The sequence below is a fragment of the Lemur catta genome, chromosome 17 (assembly GCF_020740605.2).
Source record: "Lemur catta isolate mLemCat1 chromosome 17, mLemCat1.pri, whole genome shotgun sequence".
Classification (NCBI taxonomy): Eukaryota; Metazoa; Chordata; class Mammalia; order Primates; family Lemuridae; genus Lemur; species Lemur catta.
The window spans coordinates 4,864,890-4,887,468 of record NC_059144.1 but is presented as its reverse complement, the minus strand read 5'-3'; the positions used below and the strand labels follow the sequence as shown (position 1 = coordinate 4,887,468).

At 52.6% G+C, this 22,579-nt stretch overlaps 1 protein-coding gene and 1 long non-coding RNA gene across 2 annotated transcripts in view; one reads left to right on the top strand and one right to left on the bottom strand.

The window, feature by feature from the left end:
* Positions 1 to 5,577, top strand: part of CPLX1 (complexin 1) — a 44,367-nt gene extending 38,790 nt beyond the window's left edge. Inside the window, exon 4 of the mRNA XM_045528103.1 lies at positions 5,051 to 5,577. Within this exon, the coding sequence (XP_045384059.1) occupies positions 5,051 to 5,248 (198 nt within the window). The 3' untranslated portion in view covers positions 5,249 to 5,577. The remainder of the gene's footprint in view (positions 1 to 5,050) is intronic.
* Positions 5,578 to 15,768: 10,191 nt separating this feature from the next.
* On the bottom strand, positions 15,769 to 16,494 carry LOC123622292. The gene is made up of 2 exons (XR_006729449.1): positions 16,372 to 16,494; positions 15,769 to 16,204 (listed from the first exon to the last, which is right to left on the bottom strand). It is a non-coding gene; the product is annotated as an uncharacterized LOC123622292 (long non-coding RNA).
* Positions 16,495 to 22,579: the final 6,085 nt, after the last annotated feature.

Here is a 22,579-nt window from a genome sequence, read left to right as displayed (position 1 = left end):
AGGAGGGGCTGTGCCCTGCTGTCCTGGCACCAGCGTGGCTCTCGGACTTCGTCTGGGCCCAGCAGGGAGTGAGAGGTGACAAGGACTTGGGACCTCACACCTGTTCATAAGAAAAGCTTTCTTGGGATGCCCACCTGCCCCACGGGTCCTGGAAGTACCAGCCTCCCTGTACTGAAGACCCAGTTGCAACCGGACACCCCGGACCCCATGTCCACACCAGTTTTTGCAGGGCCCTCTGCCACTCAGGCCTTTGCTGGTGGTACCCCAACCCCGCCGCCTTCCTGTTCCCCACAGGTGGGAACCCTGCCCTCAGGTATGGTGCCTGGTGGTCCTCACTGGCCAGGCTTCCTCCAGCCTCCCTGACCATGTATGCCCCCAAGGTGTCTTGGAGGCTGCTCAGAGAAGAGGGGCCCAGTGTCAACAGAAAAAAACAAACTCTGTAAAATAATTTTATTTTATTTTATTTTATTTTTTTGGAGACAGACTCTTGCTCTGTTGCCCAGGCTAGAGTGCCATGGTGTCAGCCTAGCTCACAGCAACCTCAAACTTCTGGGCTTCAAGCAATCCTTCTGCCTCAGCCTCCCAAGTAGCTGGGATTACAGGCATGCGCCACCATGCCCGGCTAATTTTTTTCTATATATATTTTTAGTTGTCCAGATAATTTCTTCCTACTTTTAGTAGAGACGGGGGTCTCGCTCTTGCCCAGGCTGGTCTCGAACTCCTGATCTCAAGCGATCCTCCCACCTCGGCCTCCCAGTGTAAAATAATTTTAAAGAGATTTATTTTGAGCCAAATTTGAGGATCATGACCAGGAACCACTCCCAAGAAGCCTTGAGCAAGTGGACTCACTGTGGTTGGGTTACAGTTTGGTTTTATACATTTCAGGGAGACAGGGGTTACAGGTAAAGTCATAAATCAATACGTGGGAGGCAAACATTGGTTTGGCCTGAAAAGGTGGGCTATCTCGAAGGGTGGGGGGCTTACAGGTTATAGATGGGTTTAGAGATTCTTTGACTTGTAATGTAATCGATTAAACACATGAAGCTTTGTCTAAAGGTTTGGAATGTTTTAAGACAACGAGGTCTGTTAATTAGAGACAAGACACCACATATATTTATTGTGTAAATTGAGGACATGCAGGTTTGTCTTGCATACCCTTAGGCCTGTTAATGGGTTACAAAGGATGTCCCTAAGAAGGGAGGGGGCATGATGAGGGATGTCTGACCTCCCTCCTGTGGCGGGCAATTTGGTTTTAGGATATTCCTTTGGCCACAAGGGGGTCCATTCAGTCAGCTGGTGGGGGGCGGTGAGCCTTAAGATTTTATTTTAGTTCACACCAGTCATTCTGTCCAAGGCTTCTCTGCAGATGGGGACCAAAGGGCTGGGTGACACGTCCTCTCGAGGGCCAGGCTCCCCAGGCAGCCTACAGTCTGGAACTTTTCATCTCCAGGGCTGGGTATAGTTCCCAGAGAAACATCATGCTTCTGCCTCCCAGCATGAGGCCATCTGGGTAGGTCCAGGCCAGGAGGGGAGACTGGTCCCTGTCTGCAAGTGCACCACTGGATTTGCATATGCCTCCAGCCAGCCACAATTGGCAGCTGAGCCAGAACCTTCAGTCTGGGGCCCAGGCGTGGAGCTGGCAGGTCTGAACCCAACTAGGCTCCTCCCCTCTCCCGCCTCCGGGGCTTGCTCTAGGCCCTGTCCCAGTGTGCACTGCTGGTAACAGGAGTTGAGCTGCTGACAGCTGACGGCTAGTTGTCTGGTCACATTATTCGTTCTCAGCACTGATTAGCACCCATTACTGTGTTTTCTCAACAGCACAGTGTTCTCAGGATTTAGTGTCTCCTCCTGTATGTCAGGTCCACCCTGAGCTTCCCCCAAGTGGCCAGCACCACAGGGTGTGGTTTCTAGTGGTCCACAGGGTGGCCCAGCTTCTCCTGTCGTCCTGTCTTGGGGCGTTGTTCCTGGAAGGCTGCTGCCCAGCACAACGACTGATGGCCGCCTGCACCAGTGTGGCGGGGCGTTGGTCTCCGGAGCTCAGAACCTCAGAACCGGCTCTCAGGCAGACCGCATGGAAGCCACCCAGCTCAGGAGCCCTCAGCCCCAGGCAGAGTAACCCTGACCCTCAGGTCTAGCTCACATTGGCCTGAGCCTCAAAATGACCTTGAACCTCAGAGGAGTGACTGGCACTTCTGGCCAAGCTCAGAGTGACCCATGAATTGGTGGCAAGGCCTGAGGTCTCTTTCTGGACCCTCACCTCCCCGAGGCCACTTTCCCTTTGCTCAACCACACACCGCATGTTCCTGCTGTGACACGTATGTTCCTGAGCACACGCATGTTCCTGAGCGCACACACGTTCCTGAGCACCTCTGCTGTGAGTGTACACCTTGGGAGCACAGCCTCCTGGGTCAGGCCTGCAGTCCTCACCACGGCACACGTGTTGCTGCCGTGTGGACAGATGCCCTCCCGCTGTGGAACCCGTCCGGCCCGTGCCGCTGGCTGGAGGAAGCTTTCTCTGGCTGACCCAGTTCCTGGTGGCATCTCTCTCAACAGCCCCTGCACCTTCCACAGGACGGAGAGCGCATGCTCCTCCCTCCCTTTCCGTGCCTGGGGCTGCTGCCTGTCCCAGTGAGGCTGTCCTAGGAGGGACACCATCTTCATGGCCCAGGACAAGGACCTGGCTCTTCTTGCTGGTGGGGCACAGGGGACTGACCAGCTGGTGTCTGGTCCTCTCTTCCTGCTGATGTGTCAGTGCTCTGGTTCTGTGCTAGCAGGGCCCTCTGGGTGACATGCCCACCCCTGCTCAGATGTTCCTACCATCTCCCCACCTCCCCACCCCTGCACTCCCAGCTCTGTTAAGATGCGATGCGGAGGGTGGAGGGCGGAGGCAAGCCCAGGATGGCCTCTTGCCAGTGCCCCCAGGCACTGGGGTCACAGGTGGGCTGGGAGCATGGTGGCTGAAAGTACCCTTGCCTCTCCCACACCTGAAGCCACCCACAGCCCCAGGGCAGGGGACAGCTGCTGAGGCTGCCCTGAGGGGTAGGGGGTACACAGGTAGCCCCCCATCTGGAGGGGGGGCCTCCTTGGAGACTCAGGTTAAGCACTAGGTGCAGGAGCAGAGCCCACGCCTTCTTTTGGGAGGGGCTAGTGAGAAGAAAAGAAATAAGCCAGAAACGGAGGGAATGGAGGGTCAAGGGAGAAGTCCTCTTTGGCAGAAACACCCCCTCCCCAAGGCTGGTGATCCCACACTTGTGTGCTCTTCAGTAGGACTCTGAAGTCCTTGTTGGTCTCGTAAATTGCTGGCACGCTCTCTTAGATGCTCCCCCCTCAGTGCTTCTGCCAGTGCCCCACCTCTGCTCTGCTGCCACCCTTATCTGCAGCCCAGGACCTGGTACCTGGCTGGGGGGAGCCTGTGCCCCTAGATGCACCAGCCCCTGGCCCGCCCCCGCCCTGTTTCCACCAGCCCCAAAGCAGCAGGAAGTTTGTTAGCAGAAAAAAAACCTAAAGTCTAAAATAATTTAAAGAGGTTTACTTTGAGCTGAATGTGTGTGACCAACTGACTGGACCAAATGGCCTCAAGAGGCCTTGTGTCCCAGGTGGCCATGTTACAGTTTGGTTTTACACATTCACGGCGACAGGATTAAATCAGTACATGGGGCCAGGCACGGTGGCTCACGCCTGTTATCCTAGCCCTCTGGGAGGCCGAGGCGGGTGGGTCCCTTGAGGTCAGGAGTTCGAGACCAGCCTGAGCGAGACCCCGTCTCTACTAAAAATAGAAATTATCTGGACAACTAAAATATATATAGAAAAAATTAGCCAGGCATGGTGGCGCATGCCTGTAGTCCCAGCCACTCGGGAGGCTGAGGCAGGAGGATTGCGTGAGCCCAGGAGTTTGAGGTTGCTGTGAGCTAGGCTGATGCCACGGCACTCACTCTAGCCTGGGCAACAAAGCGAGCCTCTGTCTCAAAAAAAAAAAAAATCAGTACATGGAAGTTGTATGTTGGTTTGGCCCCAAAAGGCAAGACATCTCAAAGGGGAGGGGGCTAACAGGTTATAGGTGGGCTTAAAGATTCTTTGATTTGTAATTGGTTAAAGAAATGAAGCTCTGTCCAAAGGCTCCCAATGTTTTAAGATAATCAGAGACAAGCCACTGGGCATTTACTGGGACTCAAGTGATCCTGTTAAGTAAATTGAGAACCTGCAGGTGTGGTTTCTCTTTCTCTTGCTTGGTCTTGGGCCCTGTTCATGGTACTATTACAAAGAGTAACTCCAAAAGGGAGGGCGTGACACCACTGCAGGCTAATCCATTTCCACACCACCCTCTCCGTGTCTGGGTGTTCCTTTCTGTTTCAGACAAGGATGCTCTCCTGGATTGAGGCCCTCAAATCCAGGATGACCTCATCTCCATCCTTCCCTTAATAACATCGAGGAAGATCTAGGGAACCTGTGGCCCTCTGGATCCTTGAGTGTGGCCTTTTGACTGAATCCAAATTTTACAGAACAAATCCCTTTATGAAAGGGATTTGTTCTGTGAAGTTTGGATTTGGTTGAGGGGCCGCACTAGGGGATCTGAAGGGCCACATGTGGCCTTGAGGCTGCAGGTTCCTCACCCCTGGAATTGCAGTGTGGCATGCCAGGGACAGGGCAGCATCCAGGGGCCCTGGGCCAGGCACGAGAGCACAACCGCGGGACACAGGAGCTGGGCAGGAGAGTCTGCCACGGATGTCTGGGCTCTTTCCATCACTGCCCCTCCCTGCCCCAGGCAGAGGCATCCTGGAAGGCAGGACCACAGCCAGGGGCAGGGGGAGCCCAGGGTGGGGTCGCAGCATTGACTCCCCCCCAGGAAGATGCGAGCCCCCCTCTTCCACTTCTCCCCATCGAGACGCGTGGTCAGTGGGCTCTCAGACACCCCCATTCTCCGTGGAATCTCCCACCCCTCAGGCCCCCTCCAGGGTGGGATCCTCCTTCTGGAGTCCTGGGGGTGTCGGTGCTGGCGCGCCTCGGTGGGAGCCCTCGAAGTGCAGGCCCCGACCCCGCCCTCTCCCCGCAGTACGGCATCAAGAAGAAGGAGGAGCGTGAGGCGGAGGCCCAGGCAGCCATGGAGGCCAACTCGGAAGGCAGCCTGACGCGGCCCAAGAAGGCCATCCCGCCGGGCTGCGGGGACGAGCCGGAGGAGGAGGATGAGAGCATCCTGGACACGGTGATCAAGTACCTGCCCGGGCCGCTGCAGGACATATTCAAGAAGTAACGCGGCACCGCAGTCGCGGGACCCCGGAGCCCCCGCCCCCGCCCGCCCCATAAGACCCTCCGCGGAGACCCCGAAGGGATGTCGGGAGCCCAGTGCAGCCCCCACGCAAATATAAGCCATAGCCCTCGGTCTGTCCTTCACGCGCCCCCCACGCCTCGGGAACCTCCGCCTACCCCTCCCGCACCACCGCCACCCCCACCGGGCCCGGGGCGCCCGACGCTCGGACCCCTGCAGCCGCCGCGGCCCGGGATCGGCCCAGTGCTCCTCTGCCCTCGGGGCTTGGGGCGCCCACGCCCAGGACGCCCCTTCCTGCTCTGGCCGTTCACCGCCCGCGCGCCCGGCAGCGCCCGCGCCCAGAGCCGTCCCGCGGCGGGCGCTCCAGTGGGCCCAACTTAGGAGCACAGCCATAGGGGGCGGGGGGGCTGCGGCGCGCAGCGGGAGCCCGGCCCCCCGCCCTCCCCCTCCCCCACCGCTCCCCTCCCGCCTCGGTCCCACGCCCACGCCCGCCCCGCCCCTCGCCCGGCACCCTGGCCCCCCGCCCTCCACCCTTCCTCCCCGCCGGCCCCGGCCCCCGCCCCCGTCAGCTTGCCGACACCCTCCCGCGCTGGCCCCTGGGTTGCTGATGGAGCTTCTCGGCGTCTTCCGGCCCTCGTGGCCCACCCCCGTCGGCACCTTCACATTTTTGGTCCATCTTTGCCTCCCCCCCTTCTCCCCTCACTCTGGAAGGTGTTGCTTCCTAGGACGCCGTAGCCCAGTCCTCTCTAAACAAGAGAAACAAAGCAGGGGGTCGGGGGAGCTCAGAGAGCGTCCCGGACGGGCGGAGAGCTTGGGCCCGGCCGCTCCTCGCCAGGTCCCTCTTCCCCACCGGGGAGGCTGCGGTTCTCTGCGCGGGCCCTGCCCTCACCTCTGAGCACCCACACTTCCGGCAGGAGCTGGAGAGGCCTGAGAAACCACAGCCCCCGGGGGTGCGTGCGGTGGTCTGGAGACCTGCCGGGGCCCGGGGCCCACGCGGAGCCTGCCCCGCCCCCTCTCCGCGGGGCTGTGCGGTGTGCGGGGCTCGCAGGCCCCTCGGCTGGGGTCCGCGGGGTGTCCTAGCGCAGAGTCCGGCAGAAACCCGCGAGGTCCCCCCCACCTCGAGCCCTACTCCTCTGTCCTTGTTTAATTTGCATCACAATATGTTGAATCTCAGGTAAATGAGGTCTTCTGTTTTTGATGAGTTTTGTCTTGATAGAAAGGCCCCCGCCTGGTCCCCGGCCCTTTCTGTCCACATGGAAAATGCATTCGGTGTCCTCGCGTCGCGGGCCAGGGGCGTGGCTCGGCATTGACCCTCACAACCTTACATAGCTTTAGAGAAGCCATAACACCAGACTGCAATACTGACCACCGATGCCCCGCCCGCCCCGCCTGTCTCGCTCCCCCCGCGCCCTCTCTGACTCCTCCGGGTCCACGTCTTTTTTAAATGCCTGTTTTCACACTTTAAAAAGCCAGCTCTGAGCAGACAGGGCGTCCTGTCGCAGAAACCGCCATCCCGTTCCCAGCGCATGGGGCGCCCGCGGCCGCCGAGCTTAGCTAGACCGTGGATGTTGTCTGTCCGTCCGTCCCTGCGCCCCTCCTGCATGTCGGGGGCCCTCGCGTGTGTTCTCTCCGGATGGAATCACAGCCAATAAACACTACAGTGATTTCACACCGCGTGGCCATTCCTTCCACAGTTCCGTTCTGCCAGGACAGCCCACAGAAATATGCACCTTGCCCGCCCTGTGGGTGGATCTGGGCAATACCCTGCCTGGCAGGAAGCACCTTGCCCTCTCACTGGGACACCTGCAGGCTCTCTCCGCCCTCCTGACCCAGATTGTCCCCCTCTCACCCATTCTCCTGAGGCATCCCTAGCCTGAGTGATCTTCATTTAAATACAGACCTGCCCCTTCAGGCCCCCAGGCCCCCATCCCTGCCCCCAGGCCCCAATTACAGCCTTTCCAGCCCTTCCATCCCCCCAACTCTACCAGGCCCTGGGGGCCCAGCCCAGGTCACACTACCGCCCTCACTCAGGTGTCCCTAGGCATTCTTATCCTGGGGGGCCATCCTCCTGTGTCCCCACTACAGCTCTGGGTTCCACACCTTGCAGGGAATGCTGCCAATCTGGGCTGAGGCCGGAGGAGCTGCTGGTTTGACTTGCTGGCTTTCTGGCCTGGGACCAGTCTTCCCATTCCGACCCCAGCACAGAGGACAGCCCTCTGACTCCCTTCTGGGGGTCCTGCCATGTCCTCCCCACTCCAGTCCGTCCAAGATGCTCAGCCACACCCCTAGGTGTGGAGTCTTACAGTGTGGGGGAGAGATTGGGCTCAACTCCCAACACAGAATGGGAATGGCTACACATTGCGAATGTGTAGTCTAGGAGCAGGGTGGGTGTCAGTGGATGGAAAATTACTAAGAGGACACTTCAGGGTCAGGGAGATTCTAGCTGAAGACAGGCCAGAGTGCCCAGACGTTACCTGGTCAGATATGGAAGGTGATCAGATACTCAGGATGGGAGGTTCTTATTAAACCAACTTAGCAGGGTTCTTTGCTAAAACTGGATTTTACAAGGAAGTGCACAAATGGACCTAGCAGAAGATTCAGAAGCCTGACTACAGTTTGGCCAAGTGAAGAATCGTTGTCAGGCCCCTCTCCGGGGATGTGGCCTGTCTGGGTCTCCCGTGACCCAACACTGCTAGCTGGGAATGCACAGCAGAGCTTCCAGCAAAACCTGCCAGGCCTCAGTGGGCAGAAAGGCCACATGTGCCCTGCCCGCACCCGGGGCCCTCCAGAGCCCTCCTGAATGTCAGGTGGGGCCTGCAGGGAAAGTGAGATCTCCCAAGCACATGGAGGAGTGTCTCTTGTTCCCCCTGTCAACGGAAAAGAACTCAAACACTGTAAAATAAAGCTGTTTATTCTGAGCTGATTATGTGTGACCATGGGCCAAGAGCCACACCCAAGAAGCCTTAAGCAAGTGGTCTCACTGTGGTTGGGTTACAGTTTGCTTTTATACATTCCAGGGAGACAGAAATTACACGTAAACTCATAAATCAATACATGGAAGGTGTATATTGGTTTAGCCTGAAAAGGCGTGACATTTGGAAGCAGGGCATCACAGGTTATAGGTGGGGTTAAAGATTCTTTGATTTATAATAGGTTAAAGAAATAAAACTTTGTCTAAAAGCTTGGAATGTTTTATTAATAACTTAAGGATGCCTGTTAATCTGAGATAAGCCACCAGACATTGATCCAAACACAAGTGATCTGTTGAGTAAATTGATGGCTTGTAAGTAAGGTTTAAGCTTTGTCTTGCATAGCCTTAGGCCTGTTAATGAATTATAGTGGACATCGCCAAGAATAGAGGAGGCATGACCAGGTGTGGCTGACCTCCCTTCTCATGGCCGGCAACTCAACTTTAGGGTTTTCTGGGGCCCCCTTGGCCAAGAGGGGGGTCAATTCAGTCAGCTGTGGGGCTTAAGATTTTATTTTTTAATTTATTCTGTCACTGAGGCTAGAATGCATAGCTCACTGCAACCTCAAACTCCTGGGCTCAAGAGAGCCTCCTGCCTCAGCCTCCCAAGTAGCTGGGACTACAGGCACATGCCACCACACTCGGCTAACTTTTCTAATTTTTATAGAGATGGGGGTCTTGATATGTTCCTCAGGCTGGTCTCAAATTCTTGGGCTCAAGCAGTCCTCCTGCCTTGGCCTCCCAGAGTGCTAGGATTACAGGCGTGAGCCACCATGCCCAGCCAAGATTTTATTTGGATCTGAAACTCAGTCTTTGCAGCCATTTCTGCAGTTTTGGCCACTGCATGCTGTTCCCTAGCATGGCTGCTCTTAGAAGGGCTCCCCAAAGTCCACCCACTGCTCAGCCTTCATTCTTCCCCCACCCACTACCCGGCACCTCAAAGCCCTCTGGATACCTCTCAGCCCTGAGCAGGAACCAGGCAGTGCTAGGTCACCACCCAGACAGCCTTCCCCCAGAAACTTGGCCAGCCCTTCCTCCAGCAACTGATGGGTCAGACTGGAGCCCACCCTGGACTCACCCCTCACCCTCAGGTGATGGAGTGTGAGGCCTCTAAGGAGACATACCATTCACTTGATGTTTACTGAGCCCCTCACACACACACACACACACACACACACACACACACACACACACACACACACACACACACACGGCGCTTTGTTCTAGGCACTTACGATAATTGAGGTCCCTACCCTGGAACTGATTTTTCTAGTGATGGGAAACAGATAATAAATATATAAGTTACAGGGTGATTTCTGCTTTGCAGGAAAATTGATCAGAGAGGGATGGTGAGGGGTTACTATTTCATGAATGGTCAGCGGGCCCCTTTGTGAGGGTGATGAGCAGATACCCGAAGGGAGGTGGGAGCCCTGTGGGTGTCTGGTGGTGGAGCATTCCAGACAGAGAAACAGCCATAGTTCCGGGAGTGGTGACAACGTCCACCTGATGTGGCCTTGCTCCAGGTGCTTGCTTGAGGACCACCCTGACTCTTAGCTGAGTCTCCTTCCTTTCTGGACCTTTAACTGTATTTGAACAAAGTAGAGCACACTTTCCTGCTCCGGATGCTCCAGAGACGTCCCGCACTCCCCAGGCAGGGAGGTCCCTCAGTCTCCTGGCTTTGATTGCCTCCTCCCCCTGGGCCCTGAGGGCAGCCAGCCCCAGGTGGGCCTGCCGGCTCCGCTTTGATTTCTTTTCTACCCTCCTTCTGGTGACCTGCACCTGCTGAGCCACTTAACCATCTAGGCTTTCAGGAGAGATTTTTTAAAAGTCCAGCAATTAAGGACCATTTAGTCTAGCTGTGCTAATACGCAGCTAGGCAAACGCTGCTGTCCGCCACAAAGCCAGCAGCACGGGCCACCGGGTCTGGGCCACCTGCCCGCATAACTTGGAAACGGCCCCACGCCTATGGTCAGCGGGTTCGCGGTCAAGTCTGAAAGCGGGGACGGTGTGGGTGAGAGCGTGGGTCCCCCGACCCAAAAGCCGGGACGGATGCCGGGGCCGACGCCGAGGCGGCCACACCTGCGTATCCCCGAGGATGGAAGGGGCCTCATAGGAGGACGACCGCTGCGTCCAGGCCAGGCATCCGGGAACAACTACCCCGCCAGACCCATCCTCAGCCACCGGCCGGGAGCCAATCATCGCGTTCCAGAGGAGGCCGTCGCGATTGGCTCTGAGAAGGCCACGTGGGAAGCCTGGCCAATCAGAGCCAGAGAGACGCCATTGTGAGAGACCGAACAGGCGGTGCAGCGCAGTCGGCCCGCCCCCCCACGTGGCCGCGCCCCTACCGCCCCGCCCCGGCCGCCGCGGGCGGTCTCCGCAAGGCCGGAGCTTGGCTTCTCGCCGCGCCCTACCTGCCCCCCGCCAGGCCCCGCCGCCGCCAGGCCCCGCCCCCCACGCTGGCCCCTCCGAGTTTGCCCTGCTGTTCCCGCTGCCCAGGCTCTTCCCGCCGGTTCGTGAACCCGCTTCACCTTTGGGCCAGTGTCTCATCCAGCCTCCACCATGACCGTAGCCCGCGAGCGGCCTGGGGTTGGGGCTCAGCGACCCCGCGCCCTGAAGGCCCGTAAGCAATTCTCTCCCTGGCCTTCTGCCCTCCTCCCCTGGGCCCCGAGGCTGCCGGTAAACCTGGGAATACTCTAACCTTCCCCGCCTTTCTTGGACCTGCCTCGTCTGACTTAGGTCGTGCGGACCCCTTTCGGGAGGGGTCTGCCCCCCACCCGGAGGCGGGAAGAACCTGGACGGGCAGGCCTTGCTGCGTTTCCCTTGACGACGGAAAACAAGCCAAACTCTTAAGCTCCCCGCTGCTGACTTAATGGACCTCCTCAATTACAAAGCAGAGAGCCTCTAAATCCACCTGTGTCAACGGAAAAAAAGCCAAACTCTCTAGAATAATTTGAAAGAGATTTACTCTGAGCCAAATTTGAGGACCATGACCCCGAGCCACGCTCAAGACGCCTTGAGCAAGTGGACTTGGTGTGGCTGGGTTATAGTTTGGTTTTATACATTTCAGGGAGACAGGGGTTACAGGTAAAGTCATAAATCACTATGTGGGAGTCAAACATTGGTTTGGCCCGAAGAGGTGGGCTATCTCGAAGGGGGGGGCGGACACCTTACAGGTTATAGGTGGGTTTGAAGATTCTTTGACTTGTAATTGGTTAAAGCCATGAAGCTTTGTCTAAAGGCTTGGAATGTTTTAAGATAAGGAGGTATGTTAATCAGAGACAAGCCACCGGACGTATATTTGTTGTGTAAATTGAGGACCTGCAGGTTTGTCTTGCATACCTTTAGTCCTGTTAATGGCTTACAAAGGATGTCCCCAAGGAGGGAGTGGGGCATGATAAGGCATGTCTGACCTCCTTCCTCCTGGCAGGCAATTTAGTTTTAGGATATTCCTGTGGCCATGAGGGGGTCCATTCAGTCAGCCAGTGCAGGGTGGCCTTAAAATTTTAGTTCACACCTGGAACCTGAAAGCCTCCACTTTGAGATGTATGCCTTCCACGTATTGATTTATGACTTTACCTGTAATCCGTGTCTCCCTGAAATGTATAAGACGAAACTGCAACCCGGCCATAGCTACTCCACTTGCTCAAGGCTCCTTGGGTGTGGCTCTCGGCCGTGGTCCTCAAATTTGGCTGAAAATAAATCTCTTTAAATTATTATGCAGAGTTTGGCTTCTTTTCCATTGTCACCATTATACCCCGCTGAGGGGCCCTCGTCTTGGGCTGGGACAGGCCTCTCCTAAGGACACAGGCACCCACTACTGGTGGTGGGCACGAGTGTGGGGGTGCCTGGCTGGGCTGATCACCCCAGGCTCATGTCGGGGTGTGAGGCTCAGTGCGGACCTTGAGTCAGCCAAGCAGAAGGGCTGTGCCTCTCCGAGTGATAAGGAAAACCCCCATCTATTACTTGGCACAGCAGCCCCCTGAGACCCCCACCCCTCAGGAAGACCCTCATCAGCATAATACTAACCTAACACCTGGCCCATCAACTGTTCTATTACCTGCCACATCAGCATAACACTAAACCTATTACCTGGTGCATCAACATTATACTAACCTATTACCTGGCAAGCATTAGTCACCTGAGACCCCACCTCTTGGATCACCCCAACTTAATAAAAGTGGCAAAAATTGGGTAGACGGGGCTCAGAATTTGGTGGCGAGACCCTTCTGAGCCCGCCGGCGAATAAACCTTAATTCTCTGACTCTCCGCATGCCGCTCAGTTTGTCCTCGGGACCACTCGCTGTAACACTCGCTGTAACACGAGAACAGAGCCGCAGGGCAGGGCAGGGCAGGCTCTGGTAGTGGCACTTCACTCTGCCATCAGCGCCATCAGTTGGTCAGTCGGTTGGTGGGGGCTGAAGTTCGGGGAAGACCTATGGCCAGGTGGGTCAGAGTGCTTGTCCTGGATGCTGGAAGGTGGCAGTGCCCCCCCTCCCAGTCCCCAGGCCCTAGGGCCCCCCTGTACCTGGCTGTCCTGGCCTCCCTGCCTGGTCCCCCAGGCCCCAGTGGGCCTCAGGATGACTTCTTGCAGCCCCAGAGGACCAGGCATCAGAATTGAAATTTAGTTGATTTCTACAAAAGGGAAGACTTTTTGCTGTCCACTTGAGTGAGTCCACTGAGATTGACGCTGCACAGAGAGGAAGGGACTTTGCTTCAGGAGGGGCCTGGAAGAAATGCAGGGGCAGGAAGGGTCTGCTGTCCCTGCGGGAGGCGTGGGGGCAGGGAGGCCGCTCCTCTCCAGGCTTTCTGAGCACTACCCTTTGCTGAAGGTCTGTGGGTGGCCACAAGAGCTGCCCCCTCCCTGTGCAGCCGCAGAGGGAGCAGCCCACAGGGGTGCCTGCGCTCTTTGTCCAGTAGCCAAAGTCTCAGTTCTCCCACAGAGTTCGTCAGCCTTTGTCCACACATGTCCACTGGGCCCTGGTTGGGGGGCCTGAGAGGTGGGGGCATGTCCCATCGAACCTCCTGGGCCCCTCAGCTCCCCTCCCCTCACCCACCCAGGACTGGGGCTGGGAACAGGGTGGCCACCAGGCTGGGCCTCCAGGTAAAAGGCACATTGACACCCCAGCTTGGAGTCTCTCTCCTTCAATTCTTAATACAATGAGCAGAAATAAAGAAATAATCAAAACTCACCACCCAGGAGAAACACACCTAGGGCTGGGGCAGGAAATATACGCAATGAACATGGAAGTAAGGAAATGCTAAAAAAAACAATAAAAAATAAACCCAGGATGATGGATATGTCAAAGGGAGCTACAGACAGATGTGTCAATGGTCAAAGCTGGAGTGACTCAAGCAACAGAACGAAGTTGAGTTGGACCATAACCCACAGTGCGCAGATGTCCTCCAGTGCGTGTGATATCGGTAAATGACTGAATAAGCCGGCACAGTGGCGGCACCTGTAGTCCCAGCTACTCGGGAGACTGAGACCAGGGGATCGCTTGAACTCAGGAGTTTGAATCTGGCCTGAGAAAGACCTTGTTTCAAACAGCAACAGCAACAAACCAAACAAACAAACGCAAAGTAGACAATCTGGAAGCATAGGAAAGGCACAGTCTTCCAGGGCTTCAAGGTTCTCCCCCCAGCAGAAGTGGCTGGTGACCTGGGATGCCGTTGAGAAGAACCAATAAATGCGTCTCACCGTTGAGGTAGTGAGTAACATTCTGTGAGAGAAATTAATCTGGAACGGAGAAGGTTCAGATCTTTAGGGCTTTATTTTGACCTTTTAAAGCCCCCCCATCTCATTGATGTCCTAATTTGTGCCCTTTTTAATAAAAGGGGAAAAGACTAACCTCACGGAGGGGACACCTGTGACCAACACACCCAGCCAGTGACCAGGGTCAACGCCAACAGCAGTTAGTCCTGCTGACGGTGTGCACCCTTGACATGATGGGGGGAGAAGGGCCCTCAGCTTTGTGACCTTCCAAAAGCCCATTTCTGCAGTCTGATCATTAGAAAACATCAGTCCAGCCCCAACTGAGGGACATTCTACAAAACAACTGACCTGCACTCCTTAAACTGTCCAGGTCATCAAAAACAAGGAAAGTCTGAGAAACTGTCACAGCCAAGAAGCATCCTATGTAGATGTGATAAGGAAATGTCATGTGGGATCCTAGGGTAGGGGGAGGGTCCTGGGGCAGGAAAGGACACCAAGTGAAAACTAAGGAAATCTGAATAGAGTGTGGACTTTAGTTCATAATAACATATCAGTGTTGGTTCATTCACTGTGACAAGTGTGTCACGCTAAAGTAAGATGTTAGCAATAGGGGAAACTGTGCAGGTATGTAGGGACTCTGTACTGTCTTGGCAATTTTTCTGCAAATCTAAAACTGTTCTAAAAATTAAATATTTCCTTAAAAAATTCACCACCTGGAAAAGGATGGTCCAATTTAATTAATATTAAAATCAGCAGCTAATGAAAGACACATGAGGGAGGAAGACAGCTCCTAAGCAGCCCCCACCAGTGCCAGTGGAGCCCAAAGCTCCCCTGGGGCATGGACAGGCTGGGCTTCACATAGATCCCTCCCCTTCTGACTGCTGTGGGAAACAGGGTAGGTGGGGACAGGGAACAGCAGGCTGACGCCTTAGGGGATGGAGGGCACCCAGGAGTGACGTAGAGCAACTGCTCACCACCACGCCGCTTGGTGGCATGGCTGGGCCAGGCTGCCTGACCATCTCAGCCAAGCGCAGGGAGAGCCGATGCGGGTCCAGCTGAGCATTTCCCAGCCCCTGACAAATGCCCAGGCCACAGAGAAGTGCGGGGACTCCCCCAAAGCCCAGGCCCTCCTACCTAAAGCAGAAGAAAAAGTAAATTTGTAGACAACCGTTTCAAGTTCATATGAATATTTACCAGAAAAACTGCTGATTGGACCATAAACCAGTCCTGCCAAACTCCGTGGGATCAGGATGAGACAGGTTGTGCTGTCCAGCCCCAGGGTAGCTAGTCTGGGGACCAACAGCAAAGGTAATCAGAAAACCCTCATATGTTTGAAAATTAAACTTCTAAATTATCTGTGGGACAGAGAAGAAATCAACATGGACTGCTGTATTGTTACCAAGCAGGCAATGGGGTTGCTGCCCGATGCACATAGAGGCCAGTGCCATGGCGCTGGCCTTAGAGAAAAGAAAAGCTTTACTGCAGGTCATTGGCAAGGACACAGGAGACCACACTTAGAGCTGTCCCCAGAGCTGGGGACTGGGTTGGTTGGGTGTATAAGCATGGACAATGAGGTGCATTCTGATTGGATCTGGCCATGGGGTGACATCAGAGCTCAATCTGATTTGATCCTGGATCCTGCCCTGCGATGTCCACCTCTTGATTCAGTCCCTGCTCCTCAGTCCCAGCACTTAGGTTCCACCCATGTTTGCATGCTTGGTTCTTCTGGGCACGGTCAGGCTGGGGACCTCAACCTAGGGGTCCACGGCAACTGAAAATCAACTCTTGACTTTGTTACGTAAAAGTTGAGCCAGACTGGGCTGGTGCGGTTACAGTCTGTTTAGTATAAGTCATTATAAATTGGTTGAAAACCGAAGGGTGATCACTGGTAGAATAGGATATAAGTGTGTATGCACAACTCACAAACTGGCAGAAGAATAGAGGAAGGAGGGAAACATGATTAATCTATAGGGCATTGAAATGAGGGGAAAAAGGAAGCAAACAAAGTTCAAAGAAGGTGGCGAAATGAAGTTTCTGTACGTCCAATGGCATCTGTGATCACAGCAGGCACAGTTGGTGCCCCCTGTGCCCCGGGCTCACGGCTTCGGTCGCCTGTCCCTTCCTGGTGCCGGCACCTGCCTCTCCTCCTGAGGCCTCTGCCCAGAAGGCAGCTCTGCTCGTGCAAGTGGCAGAGATCCCAGGGGGCCCTCAGAGCTGGTCCTCGGCCAGTGACTGACCAGACTGGTGGTTAACTTTGACCCTGGAATAGAAAAGAGTGGGGCACTCCCAAGGTATGCATTTGCCTGACACAGAGCTTCCCCACGGCCACCTGAGAGGCTGGCTCAAGACACCCTTCTGTGTCCATGTCCTCCAGCCACAGACCACCAGGAACACGCTGCAGTCGAACAAGCTGGGTTGATCACTCACCAGGAGAAAGAGTGGGCTCCTGGGAACTGCCGAGGTGTCAGGAGAACGGACCTCATACGGGGTTCGGGCTCTGTGGGGAGCTTTGGGGAGGCTGGAGGACGAGCGTTGTGTGCACCTGAAGCCTCCAGAAAGCCAGGTCACTCAGCAGCTGGACCTTGCACTGTGTCTTTTCCAGAGGGGAGGAGCCTAGAGCCAAGCTAGGGCTGCTCCACCACTCCGGTTAGCCAGCACAGGGGACGTCTGTTCATTTTTGTGGCTCAGATGACATGCGCACTTTGGCTGTGTTCAGACGTGGTCACAATGTGCTCTTCTTTCCATCGTTTTTTTTTTTTTTTGAGACAGAATCTCGCTCTGTTGCCCGGGCTAGAGTGAGTGCCGTGGCGTCACCCTAGCTCACAGCAACCTCAGACTCCTGGGCTCAAGCAATCCTCCTGCCTCAGCCTCCCGAGTAGCTGGGACTACAGGCGTGCACCACCATGCCTGGCTAATTTTTTTCTATATATTTTTAGTTGTCCAGCTAATTTCTTTGTATTTTTAGTAGCGACAGGGTCTCGCTCTTGCTCAGGCTGGTCTTGAACTCCTGAGTTCAAGTGATCCTCCTGCCTCGGCCTCCCAGAGTGCTAGGATTACAGGCGTGAGCCACCGCGTCTGGCCTCTTGTTTCCATCTTGATCTGTGAGGACCACAGAGCACTTTGCCTGGTCACGGGGTTCTGGGCAACCGTCGACGTTCTACAGAGGAGCACCAGCACTAGCCGGGTGCCAGCCAGCTCCCAGAAGGCAGGGCTGCTGGTCTCTCTCACTCACTGCCCTCCTGCCCCGAGTCACATCCTGCTTCCCATCCTTTACCAGCCGGTCCCTGCACCTCCAGGTAAAGGATGTGGGCACCAGCCTTTGTCTTCGGGAAACTTCTGGGGCATCACAAGTGAAGACAGTTTACGCCGAAAGTGGTCTAGGGAAGCAGGCCCTTGGGATGGGACCTGAAATCAATTGCTCACTAGCCAGGTGGCGGCAGGGACCCAGGACCAGTGGTGAGTGGGAAAGTGACCCCTGGCATGTGATGGTACCCAGTGACTGAGTACCTCTGTCACCTGTGGCCAGTCGGGAGGGACACCAGCTCATGCAGTGTGCAATGGTGAGGACACATGGTCAGCTGATAGTGGTTGGTGCCACCAGCACCCTGAAGGGAGACAAACGTGGGACTGCTCTGACAGCCAGGAGGCCTCAGGCAGCCTCTCCCCTTCTGTAGCTGGAGCCCAGGCCTGATGTCACCACCCTGGGCTGTGGTAGCAGCCCAGCAGGCCCCTCCCAGGTCCTGGTCTGGGAGAATCTCACCTTGAGACCCAGATGGAAGTGTCTGGATGGAACACGTGGCCAGATTCCCTTGACGCCCCTGCAGAAGACATGAAGAAGCAGCCGCTCCTCCTGCCAGAGAACAGGGTCTCTCTCTGCCTGGAGCCACAGGGCGGATGCTGCACAAGGTGGCCCTTGCTCCTGGCATGGCTGTCCCCTCTTCTCATGGCTGCTAGTCCAGTAAGTAGGGTTGTGACAGAGCTGCAGGACCCACTGAATATGCATCAGCAGGAACCAGGAGGGCCTGAGAGCGGTCCTGAGGGCGCAGAAGGGTGCGGGGCGTGCGTGCAGACGGGGGAGGACATCACATCAGACAGACCCAGGACAAGGGGAGGGGGCACTCTGGATGTCTTGGTGAGACATGCGTGCCCGAGGGTGGGAGAATGTCACACAGAGATTCAGGGTCTTGCCATACATTGGAACATCATGTTGTGGTGGTTTAATTGACTTGATGCTTTTTAAAAATTGAAGAAGAATTTATGTACAGAAATATGCACAGATTTTAAGTATATAGTTTGGTGAGTTTTGACAAAACACGTGTTACCCAGACTTCTGTCAAGACATAGAACATTCCCATCACCCAGAAAGTCCCAGCTCCCCCTTCAGAAGCCACTGCTGTTCTGATTCCTGTCACCAGTTAGTTCCTGCTCCTCGACTTCGCATCAAAGGGCTGTGCAGTGTGTTGTCCGCTGCAGACTTCACTTGGCGCGTTCCTGCGATCTCCCGCCCAGCTCCGCCGTGTGAACGCGCGGATGTGTGTGATCGAGCCCCTTGTCGTGGGCCCTGGGCTGTTTCCAGTACAAAGTCTCCCGTGGACCTTCGTTTCCATTTCTCTCAGGTGCATGAAACCTCGCTGTGGATTGCTGGGTCACAAGTAGGTGTGTGAGGAGCTTTATAAGAAACTGTTGTCCAAAGTGGTTGTACCAGCAATATATGACAGAATATGCAACATGCTCTCACCAAGTGCTGTCAGTCTTTAACATTTTGGTCATCCTGGTGGGTTTGTACTGGTATCTCATTGTGGGTTTAATTTGCATTTTCCTGATGACTAATGATGTTGGGCACTTTTTCATATGCTTGTGGGCCATTGTATGTCTTCATCTGCTCAAATCTCTTGTCCAATTTAAAATTTGGGCTGTTGTCTTTTTTTGAAAATTATAATAGACTTTATTTTTTAAGCAGTTTTACATTTACAGAAAATTGAGCGGAAATTGCAGCGTTCCCATATAGGTACTCTCATCGCCAGTTAGTTTTCTGTGTTATTACATCTTGCATTAGTGTAGCGCGTTTGTTACAACTGAGCCAATTTGATGCGCTATCGTCAACTAACCTCCATAGTTTACATTAGGGTTCACGCTTGGTGCTGTACATGCTGCCAGTTTAGACAAACGTCTAATGACATATATCTACCATTACGGTGTCAACAGAGCAGTGTCACTGCCCTCCCACCAACCCATGGCAACCTCTAATGTTTTACTGTCTCCATAGTTTTGCCTTTTCCAAAATGTCATATAATTGGAATCACACCGTTTATAGCCTTTTTCTATTGGCTTCCTTCACTTAGTAATATGCATTTAAGGTTCTGCCATGTCTTTTCATGGCTTGGTGGCTCATTTCTTTCTGTTGCTGCGTAATAGTCCATTGTCTGGATGTGCCACCATTTGTTTATCCACTCACCTGTGGAAGGACATCTTAGCTGCTTCCAGGTTTTGATCACTATAAATAACAACTATAAAGCTGCCACTCATAGTTTTTTATAAATGTTTTGTGTGAATCATAAGTTTTCATCCCTTTTGGGTATATACCAAGGAGTGTGATTGTTGGATTGTGTGGTTAGAGGATGTCTAATTTTCTAAGATACTTTCCAACTATCTTCCAAAGTGTCCCATTTTGCGTTCCCACCAGCAGGGACAAGGGCTCCTGTTGCTTCACATCCTCTCCAGCATCTGGGGGTGCCAGTGTTCTGGGTTTTAGCCATTCTAATAGGCGTGTAGTCATTTCTTGTTGTTATTTCAATTTGGAAATCCCTAATGACATGATTCTCAGCATCTTTTCATCTGCTCATTTGCTATCTGTATTTCTTTGGAGAGCTGTCTGTGCAGAAATTTTGCCCATTTTTTCATTCAGTTGTTTTCTTACTGTTCAGTTTTAAGAATTTTTGTATATTTTGGATACCAGGACTTTATCATATATATGATTTGAAAACATTTTCTCCCAGCCTGTGGCTTGCCTTTTCGTTCTCTTAACAGTGTCTTTTACAAAGCAAACACTTTTAGTTTTAATGAAGTCCAATTTACCAGTTTTTTCTTTCATGGATCATGCTTTTGGTGTTGTATCTAACAAGTCATCGCCAGACCCACGTCCACCTAGACTTTCTCCTGTGTTATCTTTTACAAATTTTATTGTTTGTGTTTTACATTTAGGACTATGATCATTTTGACTAAATTTGTGTGAAAAGTGTAAGATCCGTGTCTAGTTTTAAAAATTTTTTTTTTTTTTTTTTTGCATGTGGCTGTCCTGTTACTCCAGCACAGTTTGTTTAAAAGACTATCTCTTCTCCACTGAATGGCCTTTGCTGTTTTGGCAATGATCAGTTGGCTGTACCTGTGGGTCTATATCTGGTCATTATGTCCAGAGCACTGTAGTGAGTCCTGAAGTCAGGTGGCATCAGCCCTCCAGCTTGGTTCTTCCCCTTCAAGGTTGTGCTGGCCATTCGGGTCTTTTGCCTTTGTATAAACCTCAGAACAAGCTTGTTGACACCCATAAACTAACTTGCTGTGAGTTTTAATTGAGATCCTATGGAAGCTATAGCACAAGTTGGGAAGAATCTTGACATTTTGACAATATTGAGTCTTCCTATTGATGAATATGTAATATTCATGGCATTTACTTTGTTGTTCTTTGATTTCTTCCATCAGAGTTTTATATTGTTCCTCATATAGATCTTGTACATATTTTGTTAGACTTATACCTAAGTATTTCATTTCTTTTTTGTGCTAATGTAAATGGTATTGTGTTTTTAATTTCAAATTCCAATTGTTCATTGCTGGTTGTTGTTGTATTTAATTTTAATTTTTTAGTAGCTTGAAAAAACACAAATATTATATTTTAAATTTCTTTTTAAAATTAAACACTAAAATTGATTTTTTTCTTTTAGTTATGTATAGTCAATGAATTTTAACACATGCAGAACTGTGTAAAGATTAATGATAAAATACTGAGCACTTTTCCCCCTAAGATCAGGAACAAGGCAAAGCTATCACCTCTCACTACTCCTATTCAACATGGTACTGGAAGTCCTAACCAGTGCAATAGAGCAAGAAAAGGAAATAAAAATAATTCAGGTTGAAAAGGGAGATATAAAACTTTCCTATTCACAGACTACATGACTGGCTATGTAGAAAATACCAGACTAATCTCAAACAACAGCAGCCACAGCAAAGACCCTCCTAAGAGCTAAGTGAGTTTAGCATGCTCACAGGATAACATGCAGCAATCAGTTTTATTACTATATACAAGTAGTAAAAAAAGTGGAAACTGAAATTAAAAACACAATATCCCCCTTAAAAGACAGAGGGGAGAGAGAGAGAGAGAGAGAGAGAGAGAGCGAGCAAGAGAGACAGAGTCAGATGGGCAGACTTAGCTATAAATCTAACAAAATGTGTATAGGATCTGTGTGCTAAAAACTACAAAGTGCTGATGAAAAACATCAGAGAACACCTACATGCATGGCGGGTCATAACACATCCATGGACTGGAAGTCTTCACAGAGCCAAGGTGCCAGTCTCCCCCCAAAGTGACATGTTGAAGTAACACAATTCCAAAAGAATCCCAGAAGGACTTTTTCAGATATAGATAAGAAGATTGTAAAATGTATACGAAGGGTAAAGGAGCTAGCTAAAACAATAAGAATAGCTAAAACAATCTTTTAAAAAAGAACAAAACTGGATGAATCACATCACTCAATTTTAACATTTATTTTAAAAAGCAACAACAAATCAAGACAACATGGTGCTGGCAGAGGGACAGACAGATTGGTGATAAGAACAGAGAGTCCAGAAATAGACCCGCACACATGTGGCCCTGCAAGCAAAAGCAGTCAGGGCGAAGGGTAGTCGCTACAATCAGTGGTGACAGAACAGTTGGTCAGCGAAGAAAGGATAGTCCTTTCAGTAACTCGTGACAGAACAATTGGTCATTTGTAGTGAAAAGCTGAACCTTGACCTAAACCTCACCCCTTATACCATTAACTCAAAGTAGATCATATATAAATATAAAACATAAAACTATAAAATGTTTGGAATAAAATGGAAAAATATCTTTGTGACCTGGCATTTGGCAAACAGTCCTTAGACACAACAACAGAGGCATAACCCATAAAAGAAAAAGTTGATACATTTGACTTTATCAAAATTAAAAACTTTTGATCTGCCAAATAAATTGTCAAAACAATGAAAAGACAAGCTGAAGATGAGGAGAAACTATTCACAAATCACCTATCCAACTAAGGACTTGTATTCAGCATATATAGAAAACTCTTTCTTTCTTTCTTTCTTTTTTTTTTTTTTTTGGAGACGGTCTCACTCTGTTGCCCAGGCTGAAGTACAGTGGTGCAATCTTGGCTCACTACAACCTCCAACTCCCAGGCTCAAGTGATCCTCCCGCCTCATCTTCCCCATTAACTGAAACTACAGGTGTGTGCCACCACACCCAGCTAATTTTTTATTTTTTGTAGAGATGGGGTCTTGCTAGGTTGCCCAGGCTGGTCTTGAACTCCTGGCCTCAAGTGATCCTCCTGCCTTGGCCTCCCAAAATGCTGGGATTACAGGCATGAGCTACTGTGCCTGGCCAGTGGAG